This window comes from Alternaria arborescens (genome assembly GCF_004154835.1).
Source record: "Alternaria arborescens strain FERA 675 chromosome Unknown contig_69, whole genome shotgun sequence".
NCBI classification, from domain to species: Eukaryota; Fungi; Ascomycota; class Dothideomycetes; order Pleosporales; family Pleosporaceae; genus Alternaria; species Alternaria arborescens.
In genome coordinates this window covers 45,366-58,703 of record NW_021167924.1, presented here as the reverse complement: position 1 = coordinate 58,703, position 13,338 = coordinate 45,366, and the positions used below count along the sequence as shown (strand labels likewise).

General features: G+C 50.6%; 4 protein-coding genes across 4 annotated transcripts; all 4 read right to left on the bottom strand.

Moving 5' to 3' along the window:
- Nucleotides 1-60: 60 nt before the first annotated feature.
- AA0111_g12191 (hypothetical protein) lies at nucleotides 61-1,180 on the bottom strand (the record flags this gene model as incomplete). The annotated part of the gene is made up of 3 exons (XM_028646142.1): nucleotides 61-599; nucleotides 667-973; nucleotides 1,019-1,180. The coding sequence occupies 3 exons, from the start codon at nucleotides 1,178-1,180 to the stop codon at nucleotides 61-63; spliced, it is 1,008 nt and encodes a 335-aa protein (XP_028500221.1).
- Nucleotides 1,181-1,555: 375 nt separating this feature from the next.
- AA0111_g12190 (hypothetical protein) lies at nucleotides 1,556-3,361 on the bottom strand (the record flags this gene model as incomplete). Its single annotated transcript, XM_028646141.1, has 2 exons — nucleotides 1,556-3,249; nucleotides 3,298-3,361. 2 exons carry the CDS (start codon nucleotides 3,359-3,361, stop codon nucleotides 1,556-1,558), a joined length of 1,758 nt encoding a protein of 585 aa, XP_028500220.1.
- Nucleotides 3,362-3,701: 340 nt separating this feature from the next.
- Nucleotides 3,702-5,925, bottom strand: AA0111_g12189 (hypothetical protein; the record flags this gene model as incomplete). The annotated part of the gene is made up of 2 exons (XM_028646139.1): nucleotides 3,702-4,868; nucleotides 4,921-5,925. The coding sequence occupies 2 exons, from the start codon at nucleotides 5,923-5,925 to the stop codon at nucleotides 3,702-3,704; spliced, it is 2,172 nt and encodes a 723-aa protein (XP_028500204.1).
- A 604-nt stretch (nucleotides 5,926-6,529) lies between these two features.
- On the bottom strand, nucleotides 6,530-13,077 carry AA0111_g12188 (Separin; the record flags this gene model as incomplete). The annotated part of the gene is made up of 2 exons (XM_028646138.1): nucleotides 6,530-9,806; nucleotides 9,857-13,077. The coding sequence occupies 2 exons, from the start codon at nucleotides 13,075-13,077 to the stop codon at nucleotides 6,530-6,532; spliced, it is 6,498 nt and encodes a 2,165-aa protein (XP_028500226.1).
- Between the last annotated feature and the right edge of the window lie 261 nt (nucleotides 13,078-13,338).

The window sequence follows — 13,338 nt, the reverse complement described above, 5'->3', positions numbered from 1 at the left end:
ATTCTCTACCCAAAAACCTTGGGTCAACTAGCCTATCACACATATTTCACATATACAACTCTAATGAAAGTACTTCCAAATCACCCCACGAGTACCAGCCCAACCTTGATCCAATGCTTTCACAACGCTCTCATCCAATGGACCCTTCTCAAAGTCAACGAGATTCATCTCCAGTTGCTTCTTACTGCTAGCTCCAATGATGACCTTGTCCCCATAGTCCTTCTTAAGTTGGCTATGATGCATCATCCACCTCAGCGCGGTCTCGCTCTCTGTTTGGCCATTAGGTAGCTCGGTACGCAACCCCTCGATGGCTGTGAAGAACTCGTCATTCCAATATCGCGCGCGGTACATCTTTCCTTGCATACGGTTTGGATCGAAGCGACTGCCAGACTCGATTGTGCTATCCTGCGTATCGCGCTTGTAACGCGAGGTTAACCATCCGCCTGCTAGCGGATTGAACGCGTAGAAGGACATGTTGTATTTTCGCAAACAAGGGAGAAGTTCGTGTTCAATACTGCGATGGAGGGCATTGTACACGCCTTGGTATACACTGGGCAATTGGTATCCGTTTGCTTTGCAAATTTCACAGAGTGCAGCCACTGTTGGTGGGAAAGGATCAGCAATGTGCCTGCGTAGGAAATCACAAGAGAAGAACATGTAACATACCTTCCCAAGACATGAAGTTACTCACGCCCCATCTCCTGAATTTCCCCTCTTTGAGCAGATCATTGACGGCTTTGGCCGTCTCCTCAAGTGGTACTGTACGATCAGGTGCATGGAGATACCACAGATCTACCTGCTTTCCTCCAAGAGCAGTCAGACTCTCGTCTAAGCTCTTGCGCATATCCTCTAATCTGGAGTGTGTTTGAGGACGGCCAAAAAGACCAGGAACATTAGGGAAGAACTTTGTGTCCATTGTCAGGCCTCTTTTCTGCCAGTCTAGCTTCTGGAGGTACTCTTCTGATGAACCATCCTAGTGAGGTTAGCGAATAGGACTGAAGGGGGTATGTGTGCTTACTCCATAGAAACGACTGGTATCGACTTCGCTATGGCCGTAGGACTGGAAAGTATCTAGGATAGCCGCGCAGTCATCTAGACTTGAAGTACGGACTTGTTCTTCGCCTTCGCGGCCAAAGGTCATACAGCCGAAGACGACGTCGAGGGGCGTTTTGGAAGACATATTGGGTGAGAACGGTAACGAGCTTGTTTCTGGTATCAGCTCTTGTATATAAAATGTTGTCAAGGTGGAGTACTTATACTTCCAGCAACGACATCATGCTTACCTTTTATGTGGAGATGTGGAGTTCGGTGGACACTGATCTGCAGGGACTTGGCGGAGTTTGACAACGGAGTTTGGAGTTAACGGTTCGTGGTCAGCCGGGCGTTACTCGTAAGATATGTATTCTCCAAATATACAAGTTGGGCTAGTGTATGCACAGAAGGACCAATTACATATTTGTAGTGCGCATTAAAGATTATGTTCGGTATAGCTGCATCGTCCCTATGTATACCTCCGACACTTCATTCATCGTCCTCAGCCTTCTCCGCTCGCAACCTATCGCTTTCCACTATCAGAAGGGAACCCGTACTTGATCGGCACATCCTGTACGTTGTTCTCTTCCCTCCATTGTAGTCTATCAATATCGCTTACACCTGGACCACGGTAGACGCTACCGTAAAGACCACTTGCCCAGTCCTTGCCCGGTCCCTCCTTCGTCTTCTTTGTCGCCTTTCGGCTATACCACTTTCCATATGCCAGTAGGTAGTATAGCCTGAAGCTCAAGAAAGCAAACTTGTCGCGCTCTAGATCAGCAGGATACTGCGCACCCAAATCAACAGCCGCAGCAATTCCACTCATAACCGCAACCTCATGGGCGTTGATGAGTGTCCATGCCGCTGCAAACCGAGTATGCTTTCGGCCCTGTAGAAGCCACATCCATGGGACGACGAAAACGTAATGCGTCCAGGAATGGCACAGCTGGTGCCACCAGTCCTTGCGAATAATTTTGTCCTTGTTAATCTCGTCGATACTCCAGAGGTGGCCGTCTCTTTCCTTATTCAAGTAGATAGTCTGGAAGATGTGCTTTTCAAAGGGAACCTCCGGTGGAAACTGACTCTGGTAATTGGTGCAATCAAAGCACATTTCAAGTTTTGATCGATCCTGGGGGTACATTTTGATGTAGTACATCGGCTTGAAGGACTTCTCGGCCATAGTGTTACGCGCAGTTTGATCGATGTCAGAGAGCTTCTTGACAGCCTTATCTGGGTCGTAAAAGTTCTCATAGTGCTTGTGCATATAGTCACTGTCCCAATGGGTGACGGTGATGTCGTCAGAGAACTTGGCGGAGCCGAGGACCTTCTTCTCACGGAAGGAGGCAGTAGGTTCTAGAATACGTTTTGCTGTGTCGGCGAGCACGCAGAGAATCAATTCGTCAAAGTGCTCTTCCTTCTCCTGCGCGTTTGAGTCGGCGTTGTGGTCATTGTCGTAAGGCACATTGGCACTATTAGGGTTATGCGCATCAGGCATTGGGGTGCGCTTGATCAGCCTTACGGTAACGCCAGTCTTGTCTCGCTTCATTACTCGTGTAATTTCTGTTGATAGTCTGACGTTGACGCCACGCTTGAGTAGATCCTGTCGCCAGCGCTCGTAGAATTCGCTGAACTTGGGGAAAACCACCATGGGCGGCAAGTTGCTAGCAACGCTGTGCTTGTCTCCTGGATACCACATTCCATATGTTGGACTAGTAACCAGTCTTTCGAGAATGATGCTAGGTACGTTTGGTGTCTCGTTTCCGGTTCCCAGGAAAAGCGCGATCATGGGCATGGCGACAGTGTTGGTGAACTCTTCAGAAAACCAGAACATTTTAAAAAGAATTTTGATGGGGATTAACGCGAAGATGAGCTCGAACCATCGAACAATCTTGAGCATGGTGTGAAACTTCTTGATCTCCTTCTGATGGCGCGCAAGAAGCTCGGTCGGGAAGACATTAGTCCAGAAGATATCGTCTTTGCCAAAGGAGACTTGAAGGTCCACGGGATCAGCATGATGGCCTTGTCTCGCAAACATTGTCATGGTGTGATGGAAAATGTAGCTTCCACCTTGAACACCTTGGTTCAGCCAGTCAGCTCCATGGCGCTCCTTGTCGACTCCAATAGAAAACGCCTGGCCTCCACAGTAATCTACTGCGTCGATGAGGGTAACGTCAAACTTGTCGGGATGTTCAGAAAGGTGGTGAGCGGCTGACATTCCTGCTTCGAATTAGGAACCATAGATCTCGAAAAACGCATTCAACGTACCAGCGGCGCCGGCTCCCACAACAAGCACCTTCTTCTTTCCATTTCTGTTGTTGCCGCCTGCCATATTCGTAGTTGGTAGAATAGGCTCTGTGTCGTGTGAGTGTGGCATCGAAACGAAATCTCAGCACTTATGCGACATGCTGCAACCATGCGAGCTACCGCGGACCTGTATTTGTCTGCAGCTGTAACGACATCAACCGTGAACAAATGCGTCATGAAATCCCAAAGAGGTTTGGGCCGATCTTGACTGGTTGCGGCTATCGGACGATCGTGCATCGCCAAGCGCTAATTCAACGCAAACACCACGTTAGGTGATGATGTCATCCACGCTTAAAAGACACTTTATGACGGCAAGATAAATGTTTTCATACAATTTACTTGGACTTCAACGCGTGATATCGCGTCTAAAGGGTGTGCATCCCCTTTAGCGCCCTGTCCGTCCAATCATCTACAACGTCACCCGTCGGATCGCCCGCGTTCTCAGAACGTGTTGGAGGATCCATGATAGGGAATGTCACCGGATGCGTCGCTTGGCCCAGGTCGAAGAAATCTAACCCTAGATCTGCTGTCGCATCCGTGTACCAATCGCCTCCTATGTCAAGCATGCCGACTTGGTCGTTGCTTTCCTCATGTGCCATATCCACAACAGATTCTAGAGACGCATCGGCTGATGCGTCTTGTATCGTTGGTGAATCACTGTCTTGGGTGACACCGGTTATCCTTGCGAACTGCAGCGCAATTTGACCCAAGGTTTTGTATGTGGATGGGAGCTTTTGCTGCATTCCACGGACCTGCTCGAGGACAGTGCACACCGTCGCTTTGCGCTCGATGTCTCTAGGTGAATCTGTTTGACCTTTTGGTCGAGCGAGGAAGTCTGCGCATACTATCAAGATGGCATGGAATACAAAGAAAAAGTCTAACCACGAGTAGCCCATGATCTCGAAGATGCCAAGATCCATCCCAATTGTGATGCACTGGAGACTCTTGTGTACCGAGTCAACACAGTCTTCCGCAAGTATTAGAGTCGATGGCCAATCCTCAGAAGCCGGTAACGCTTTGTTCTCCAAGAAGCAGACGTTGCTCTCGACTTTTTGTATGAGAAAGTCTCGGGAGATGACACAGCGTGTATAATAGTAGTACATGTGCAGCAACAGGATCATTGCCTTCGAGTCTGTACCTCCTGGGGCTTGGTCAAGAGACATGTGTGGAGGGATGTTCGCGTAGAAGTTGTCGCATTCGCGGAGTAGGGTCATGGCAACAGCCAGCGTCGGCGATCGCTCTTCAGACGAGGTCTTGTCGAAATATGCACGTTGTCGGATACGGTACGACAACGACGCGAGATCGGAGCAGAGGTTCATGAAGATTGCGGTGATGCGCGTTTGCTCGAGCATTGGTGCGTCGGGAACCTTCATCGCTACCTCTCTGTCGTCAATTCCCGTAGGACGACCCAATATACCACACAGTATCTTCTCAAATATGTAGATGGACCACCATACTTGCCGGCGCACGTTGCATTCGATGGGTTCAAACTGTAGATTCAAGCTATCGCGATGCATTCCCATGGTGATTGCCTAGCATCAAGCATTAGCAGAGGACCGGAACCATGTGCAGCAAGTAACGTACCATGCGTGCAGCAAGACCAATCAGTAACCACGAACTGCTCTTTTGTCCAACGTTGTGATGGTGCATGTTGAGAAGGACAAGTGCCTGAACGTTCTCTAATTGCGTCGCCGTCAAAAGTACACGGAAGTAGGTTTTGGCGAAAACAACAAGCTTGCGGCGGAGCGCTTGCATTTGGTCGACATCATTTGCTCTTGATTGCTGGCAACCGAAAGACAGGACCAAAGCCAGTGAAATTAGCCATCCCAGGTCCTTGCATTCGTCAATGAACTCGCCCTTTCGCGAGTATGTAGTTTCCAGTCGCATCTGAAACACGGTTCTATTGAACAGGGGAAAGTACATGTGAATCTGATCAAAATAGACCGCTACTAAAGCGTCAGTGATGTGTTTGGGGGGAATCAAATCACCAATTGTATCTCGACGTGAAGAACTATCTTGAAGTTGCGACGGATCATTCGATGCCTCCATCTCAATTCTGGATCTCTTCCGACTTCCATGGCTCGAATTGGGACGCTGGCTCGATGTGGGTATAGCAAATTCGTCTTCCGAAGGATTTGTGCTGCTGCGTTTCAGCGCTGATCCTGATCGACTTGAGGGGTTTGATGTGAATGACCGGAGTCCAGGAAAGTCTGCACCAGAGACGGCTTTCCAGCGGGACGCAAGTGCTCGTATAGTCGTTGCAAGCCGAAAGCTACTGGAAGGACCGAAATAATGCGAAACGCCTCGATTTGTGCGAATGACCTCTTCTGCCTGGGAAGATACTTGTTGGGTTACGGAAGCAGGCTGGCGTAGGCGCTCTTTGCTTGTAGACAAGGAAGATGTGCGGTGAGCAGTGTGCAGGGGATATGTAGTAGTGTGTGGGTCCAAGTATGGGGACTGAGCAATGGGTGATGTTTGCAACGACTGATGCTGCGGCTGCTTTTGTTGCTGTTCCGAAGAAGAAGCCTGTCTGTCGCTACTGCTATTGCTGAAGATATCTGCAGGTGTATAGTCGTCGCTCGCCGGCATTGCTATGTTGCTTGCCGTGGCGATCTTGAACAGGGTCTCTGTGTCCTGAACATTCTCATCCGGAAAAAGCCCTTTGACTAGCGACTCAAGAGCTCTGTAGCGTAGGCTGAGCGTCTCCACACTCCCATACACTCTCTGTTTACGTGGTAGCTTGGATTCACAAACCACGCCATTTGCCTTGCAGTCCGCACAAGGCACGTCGGCATTCTCGCGAATGCACCGTGCCCGTCGAATTTTGCAGCGGTCGCAGCTCACGAGCGCACGCTTTCGAGATGACCCTGACTTGGCGGGTCGTTCGGCCATTGCTTTCGAAGTCGTTGCGAACAAGATCGGAAACTGTAGCGGACGTATTGACGCCCTGGAGAATGTGGAGTTCCGAGGATGCGAAGACCGATTCTGTCGCTTCCGCTGACTGAGACCGTGGCCTCGTCCCATCATAACACCATCGGAGTTGCTTCCGTAGAGCAGCAGCCGCGCGTCATAATAAGGTTTACAGATCAGGACCGAACCGGAAGGACCTGTTTATGTGCTTATCAAAACATGAAAGTCTCGCGTACGTTATTCGTTGCTTTGTTTTGTAGTGGCCTCATTCTACCTCGCTACACTAGTCCAAATATACCGGTATTCCGTATACAACAGCAGCAGCCCCATTCAAGTACCGCAAATAACAAGCCTTTCTCGCATCCCGCACCGCTTCATCTAATCCAACCCCCCTCTGCGAATTGCCTTCCAAATTCGGATGATCATCTGCAAGTTTCACAGACTTCTTTCCCTTCTTTGCGCTCTCCGCGGCCCTCACACCCTCTACCTCGTCCGCCAACTGCGCAACTCTACTCTTGCCCTTGCCCTTCTTCGCAGGAGTCTTCGTAGACGTCTTGGATGGCAACACGTCTTCTTGCGCCTCGGGCCACAATCCCCATAATTCACCTGCTTTGACAGCAAAGCGATCGCAGTCTTTGTCAGTGACGTCCCATAACATGCCAAGTACTGCTGGTGCGCCAGCGGTGAGATACGAAGCAAGCATACCCGAAGGTTCAAAAATCCCGTTTTCTGTCAGATGTACAGACGAGCAGCCGAAGAGGAGTGTGGTCGCACAGCCTGGTTTTCGTTCTCCTTCATTCTGTTCGCCGGGATAGAGACGTCGCACTGATTTCGACTTGACATATTGCGCACCGCTGCCGTGACCAAAGTACAAAACTAGGTCTTTGTTTCGCAACGAATCTTCAAACTCCACTTCCGACGGTGGGCGATTGGCGATGTGATTCCAAGAACCTGTAAGTTCGTCTAGACGTGGCTTGATGGTTTTCGAGGTATGCGCCAAGTCTCCCGACGGATTTAGCATACTGGTACCTCCAGTGCTTGTAGAGATGTAATGGCCCGGAGCAGCATCCTGCTGGGTTGCCGAAGACCGTGCAGAAAGTATTCGCTCTCGAAGGGCGGCAAGCGAGGGTAGTCGCGAGATAGAAAGCTGTTCTAGGCAAGGCAGCGATTCCCATGGGAAGGCATGCAAGTTGTTGTCCAAGATAAGTATTGTATGGCGAGAGGTAGCATCAAGTTTTTGTGACGCTGTGTGATAGGCGCGTAATGCTTCATGCGTCTCCACGACCATGGCGTCAAAGTCGAGCTCGTCGTATGCATTACGCTCGCCGTTAAATTGGAGGATGTCCACCACAAAGTATATGAGGTCCATTAGCGCTTCATCAAGATCGAGGTCGTCATTAGTAGCGTCGCCCAGTCCAATAAACAACTCCAGCACTCGTGTATCCAGCACTGGTCGCTTTTGGGTACTCTTCTTCCTACGAGATGGCAAGTGTTCGTTGAGTATATCCTCCAGTGACTTTCGGAATTGAGCAAGAAGAGCTGGCTGTCTTTCGTGTTGTGAGAAGATACCTTTGAAACCACCGAGCCAGATGTTCTCCATGTTGACAAGAAGTTCGCGAAGCCGGGTGTCGAGAGCTTCGCGTTCAGCCCACCACTGGTGTCTCGCTTCCCTAGAAGTCATGTCTTTGGCGGATCGAGTACTGAAGTCACTGAGCTCGACAATCTCATCAAAATCTCTCTTGCCATCCTCGAAAGAAAACTCTTCTTCGTCCATCTCGCGGGAAGCGTGACGGGCAAGTGGTAAACGTAATACGAACGGAGACAAGCCACCCTCAAATCGGGTGATGAATAGCTCATCGCGTGCCTCACTAAGCGCCAGCGATACAGCAGACCACGTTTCTGGAATGATGTCAACATACTCTTCCTGGAAACTGGATACTGAGCTGAAGGCAAAATGCGAGGAATCAGAAGTTGGCCATCTCAGACAATCATCGCGTGAGAGCTGCTCCTTCTCCGCCTCTGTCGACTCCTGCACAAGCCGCAAGGCATTTACTTTTGGAAGTTCGCTCATATAAGCTGCGTATAACGGGTGGAGCGAGCCCGGCAGCTCTGTTCCTGAGACAGCCGACATCAACACAGTGACATGACCGAGCGCCATGGAGGTTTGACGGAACAGATGGTTGGACCCATTAGTAGCACACAGGGAGTGTGCTTCTACGAGTCGCGCACGTGCATCACGAAGCGTATCCATGAAGTCCACCTTGATTTGTTTCTTCGCCCGGCCACCTTTGGTAGCAGTCGAAGTAGCCTGAGCACCCTTCTTGGCGGTTACTGCGTCGAGACCAAAAGCAGGAAAGGCAATGGTCGACTCAGGGAGTGTGTTGACAGTAAAGTCTTCAGCAATCTGCTTCGCACTCTGTGCAAGTTTCGCTTTGAAGATAGCCCACATGTGCGACACTTCCTGGCTTAGTCCAGTTTGAAGCTGTTCCGCTTCACCAAGTATACTCAGAGCTTTTGCGAGATCATCGTGGAGTAGGTTCGCAAGGACAGCTCGGTCTCTCATGCTCGCTTGGAACACGAACAGCGCAGAGCACTCTTCGGTGATACTAGGCGTTTCCAAAACAGTGGGCTTTCCTACTTGGCGTTTCGTTCTTGGAACAGGCTTTGCAGCTACTTCTGTGGCCTTGGCGCGAGCGTTGGCGGTAGACTTGGAAGCCGCTCTCGGTCCAGCTTTCACGGCAGGTTTGCGACCTCTTGTGGCTGGTTTCTTGACATTCTCTGTGGCCTCTAGGGTCATAGATGAGACACGATTAGCAAGCGCATCGACGGAGGTAGAAAAAGTCTCCAGAGTCTTGATGTACGATGGCGAACTCAGGTCCTTAAGAAGTTTCTCCATGCAGTCGTACGATTGTATCTCCTGTTCATATTGACCGTTCCAGTGATGTATCCTGGCTACGGCTGAATGATAACCTGCCGTTGAGAGACACTTTCGGGAAAGATCGGGACTCAGAGACTTGAGAATGGTTTCGGCCTTGTCAGGTCTGCCACTCTGCGCCCAACAGTCAGCACGCCAGCTGGCGTTGTCTGTGATCAAAGTCGCAGATTGTGTGGCTGCAGCCACTTTTTCAGCCTGTTCAGCAACATGGATTGCTTCATGTAATAGGCCTTGGTGGGCGAAGATCTGAGATTGCTGCATTAGTGCCCGATACAACGCAGGAACCAGGCACCAGAATTCAGGTCCATTGAGAGCATCATGTGTCACGGACATGACAAGAGGCGCAGTAGATTCCGCATTCTCCGAAGGTGTCATCCTTTTCGCACTGGCCCGTGATTCGAGGGCGGCCCATATGCGACGATTGATTGTAACGCACTGCCTCGCATGCCGAGCTGCTGTCTTGTATGACCCAGTAGCTGTGGCAAGAAGCGACTGCACATAAGCGGCAGCCGCCACTATCTTGTTAAATCGCAATCTGCCAGAAAGCGTAGTTGTAGGTTTTGCGAGATCCATGAACTGACGATCGTTGAGCGCAAGAGATTGAGCATCCGCCATCGTAGTCAGACTAGATATTATTAGTGTGATGCTGTCAAAATCACATAGTTCGTTACATACCATTTCGTGGTGTTTCCGGTACTCACAAGATACTCAGCATATGCCATATGCCATTGCAGCTTGGCTTCTACAGATGATGTCTGACGTTCGAGCAACGCTTCAGCCTTCGCCAAAGACAACCCTGCTTTGCCGGTATACCCAAGGTGAAGAAATTGCAGGCCGAGGGCACACAAAACGGCGATGCGCTCGGATACATCAGAACCGTCTTGGAGCTCCAATATCTTGACCAAAAGATGTAGGAGAGGCAACGCAAGATACTCTTCCCCTTTCGCGTTGAGAAATTCAAGGCATGCTTGCAGATCTTGTAGCCAGGATTCGGTATTCTCGACACAATCTGTGAGCGCCTCCCACGAAGACATTGACCCAACGAGTGACTCCCACGTTGTGAAGCACGGCTGGAAGGTTGTTGTGGTAGAAGATGACTGTTCCATCGAAGCTTTGAGGTCGCGAAGCGTTTTAAGATGAACCTCGTATCGTCTTAATGCTTCATCTTTACTACTTGCATTTTGTATCTCGTCGTCATCTGTGGCGTTAATCGATTTCAGTTCTTCAGACAATATATGCGGGTTTTGTTGAGAAAGCTGAAGAAGTGTGACACATAGTCGGAGATGTCGAACGGGATACACGCTTGGTACATAAAGCTGTTGCAAACGTTCCACCAGAATGCGTATCGACTGGTCAAGACTCGAGTCCCACTGTCGGTTCTTGGTCAGAGTTCGTAAGTAAAAGCCAAGCTGCAACTCTAGGATGGCTCCCCTAGTTCCTGGTTCTAGCTCGTCATCGTCGTAGAAGGCGAGTTCGTCTACATTCTGAAGACCAGACGTGACGAAGGAGTGATGAAGTGTCTTCATTACGCGAACGAGGGCACCGAATGGCCCCTCACTATCGAACACATTGTGCAAGGAGGATGTTGACGTCTTCTCAGAGAGCTGCTGCAACACATTGACAGTGAGGTGGTTTTGAATGCATTGCCGAAAAGCGTTGCGAGAGCTTTCGGTACGGTTCAGATCCTCCAAGGCCTCTCCCCAGTTTTCCAGCTTCATCGAGAGGAGTCCACTTTCTCTCTCAGGTGACGAACGAGATTGCACAAGATCGATTGAGCGTTCCATGGCTACAACGAGGGCTTCGGGATTGCAATGCGCTTTTCGCAACTGCAGATACAAAGACCAGTACGCATTTGATAGCTTGACCATATACGTGCCCACAAGAGAGATGTTCTCTTCTCTGGGAAGTGTGCCTTGTCCGATCTCTTCTTCGAATCGACGTATGATGTGTGAGCATTCTTGAAGGATAGTATCCAGTTCTTTCCATTGATCTTGAGTCTTTGTCGTTCTCTTGCAACATGCCATCAAAGAGTCGACCGTACTCTTGGCATATTTCCATGCTAGAAGTACTCGCTCCTGTTTCCGGGTTTGCGATTTTGCGTCTGTTTCACCTGACGATGTAGCCCCGAGAAATCTGGCAAAGAAATGTACACTGGCTGCAATGATGGGTACAGCATGCTGTTCGGTAGGATTGCTCTCAGAACTAGCTGTAGTTTTTGACATGCTTGTGACTAGTAACCGTGTCGCAGCGCGTCGCAGTGCATTCACTTCAGTAAACAGAGTTTCCAAATCAGACACTGAACCACCTAGAGCGCCATCCAAGATCTGAAGTGCGGTAGTAATGGTCTCGTCCAAGTCCGGTTTCTTCTCGCCTTTCACATGAGCCTCAAGATTGATTGTGGCAACGCGTATCGCACGTGTTGTTTGCTTTGCCGCGGATGAATTGGAGTCCGCAGTGTCTTTTGAGGAGCCCAGCCATCGAAGGGCCTGGTCAGACAGGCCCGCAGCTTGAGCAAGAGAGGACAGGGTCTTGTTGGCTGCTGCTTGCGGAGCAGGCTCGCCCGGGAACCCAGCCAAATCAATGTACAATGTCTCAGCGAGTTTGTACTTCTTACTTGGGTTGAGCAGTGATCTGCGGGCGAAAGCAACTACGCATTTGGTGAATGGGTCTGAAAGCTCTCTATCCACACTGCCTTGGTGCTTGACCAGACTCCACCATTTCTTTCGAACGCTGAACGCCAGGTGCTGTAACAGAAGTACGGTCTCGGCAGATGGTTGTAGATTGTTCGCATCTTCGGATGTCGATATACTTGGACATAGGGAAAGCACAGTCTGCGCCAACGACTCCAGTTGTCTTGCCGCCTTGGCCTGGCCGTTCGGGGTCTTAGCAGTGTGAAAGAGTAGGTTCGCAGGTGACGAAGGGTTGGTCAACTTGAGATATGCCCAAGTGGCTTCAACAGTCCGAGGCCTCTTCAGCTTTGCAATAATGCGCAAAGTATACATCTGGAAGTTTGCTACTAGCGGGATAGCAGGGCTCTTCGGGTCGATTGCCGCGAAGTCGAGAAGGAACGCAAGGCTCTCTTTCTCTGCAAGTCCCTGCTGGTGCAAGCCAGACTTGACCTCGTCTTTGCCCGCATCCTGCCCGAGATATCTGTCCAACTTCTTCTTCAACCCTCTTAATTCCTTGACTGCCATATTGTCTAGGCCAAGTGCGACGAGCTTTCCGATAAGCACGAGCACACCATTTTCGTACTGTAGTTCTTGCGAGTCCTTGCCCAAGACCTTCTGTGCCTCTGGTGTACCCAAGTACGCAAACGCGGTTCTTGCGCATTCAGCTGTTGCGAGCAGGCCAGGGTCGGGACCTGGGGCGAGGAAGGAAGAATAAGAAGACGACCGCCGAGGGACGCGTTTTTGGGGCGAGTTGTTGATTTGCGAGACGGATCGTTCCCTGAGAGGCTTTTGCGATGCCAAGGAGCTCGTTGTCTGGCCGAGTCGCGGTCGTGCAGGCTTGCGCGCATCTTCGGCGGCGGTTGGCTTCGACTTGGTAGGGGGACGGGCGGCGGTTGCGTGCGGTGGATTCTTCAGCGCATCTGCAAGCGTCTGAAGGGTCGTATTGGCAACCTCAGTCGCCAGTACGTACTTCTCCTTGGGCCCAAGGTTCGAGTTCTTCTGCTTCCCCATATCCGCTGACGCCGCACCTGTGGCTGTCGCGCCTCTCCTCCGTGCGGCGGGCTGAACTTTTGCTCTGACATTCTCCTTCTGTGGCACATCCTCCGCTTTTCTTGACAGCAAGTCCTGGAGCGCAGTCGCTGTGGCGTTTGTGCATGTTGAGATTGACCGTAAATCGGCCTTAATTCGATCGGTGCGTGTGCGCGTCGTCTCGTCTTTTGTTGCCATTTTCGTAGGGCCGGGATGGTTGTTCGCATGAGTGACGTTTCATACAGTCCGTAGATTATACATTACTAAGAAGACAGGCGCGCTGGTAGGTATGATGTCGTTCAATGCGGTCGCAGTTGGGCTCAAAGGCCGCGGCCAAACAGCTTCAAAACACGCTACCGCATGCGGTTAGCGTTAGTCTATATCCAGCCCTACCCTTGAGAAGGCGCGACCGACCGTTGAGCCGTTCAATGATACTTAATACAACTACGAAACTTGTTC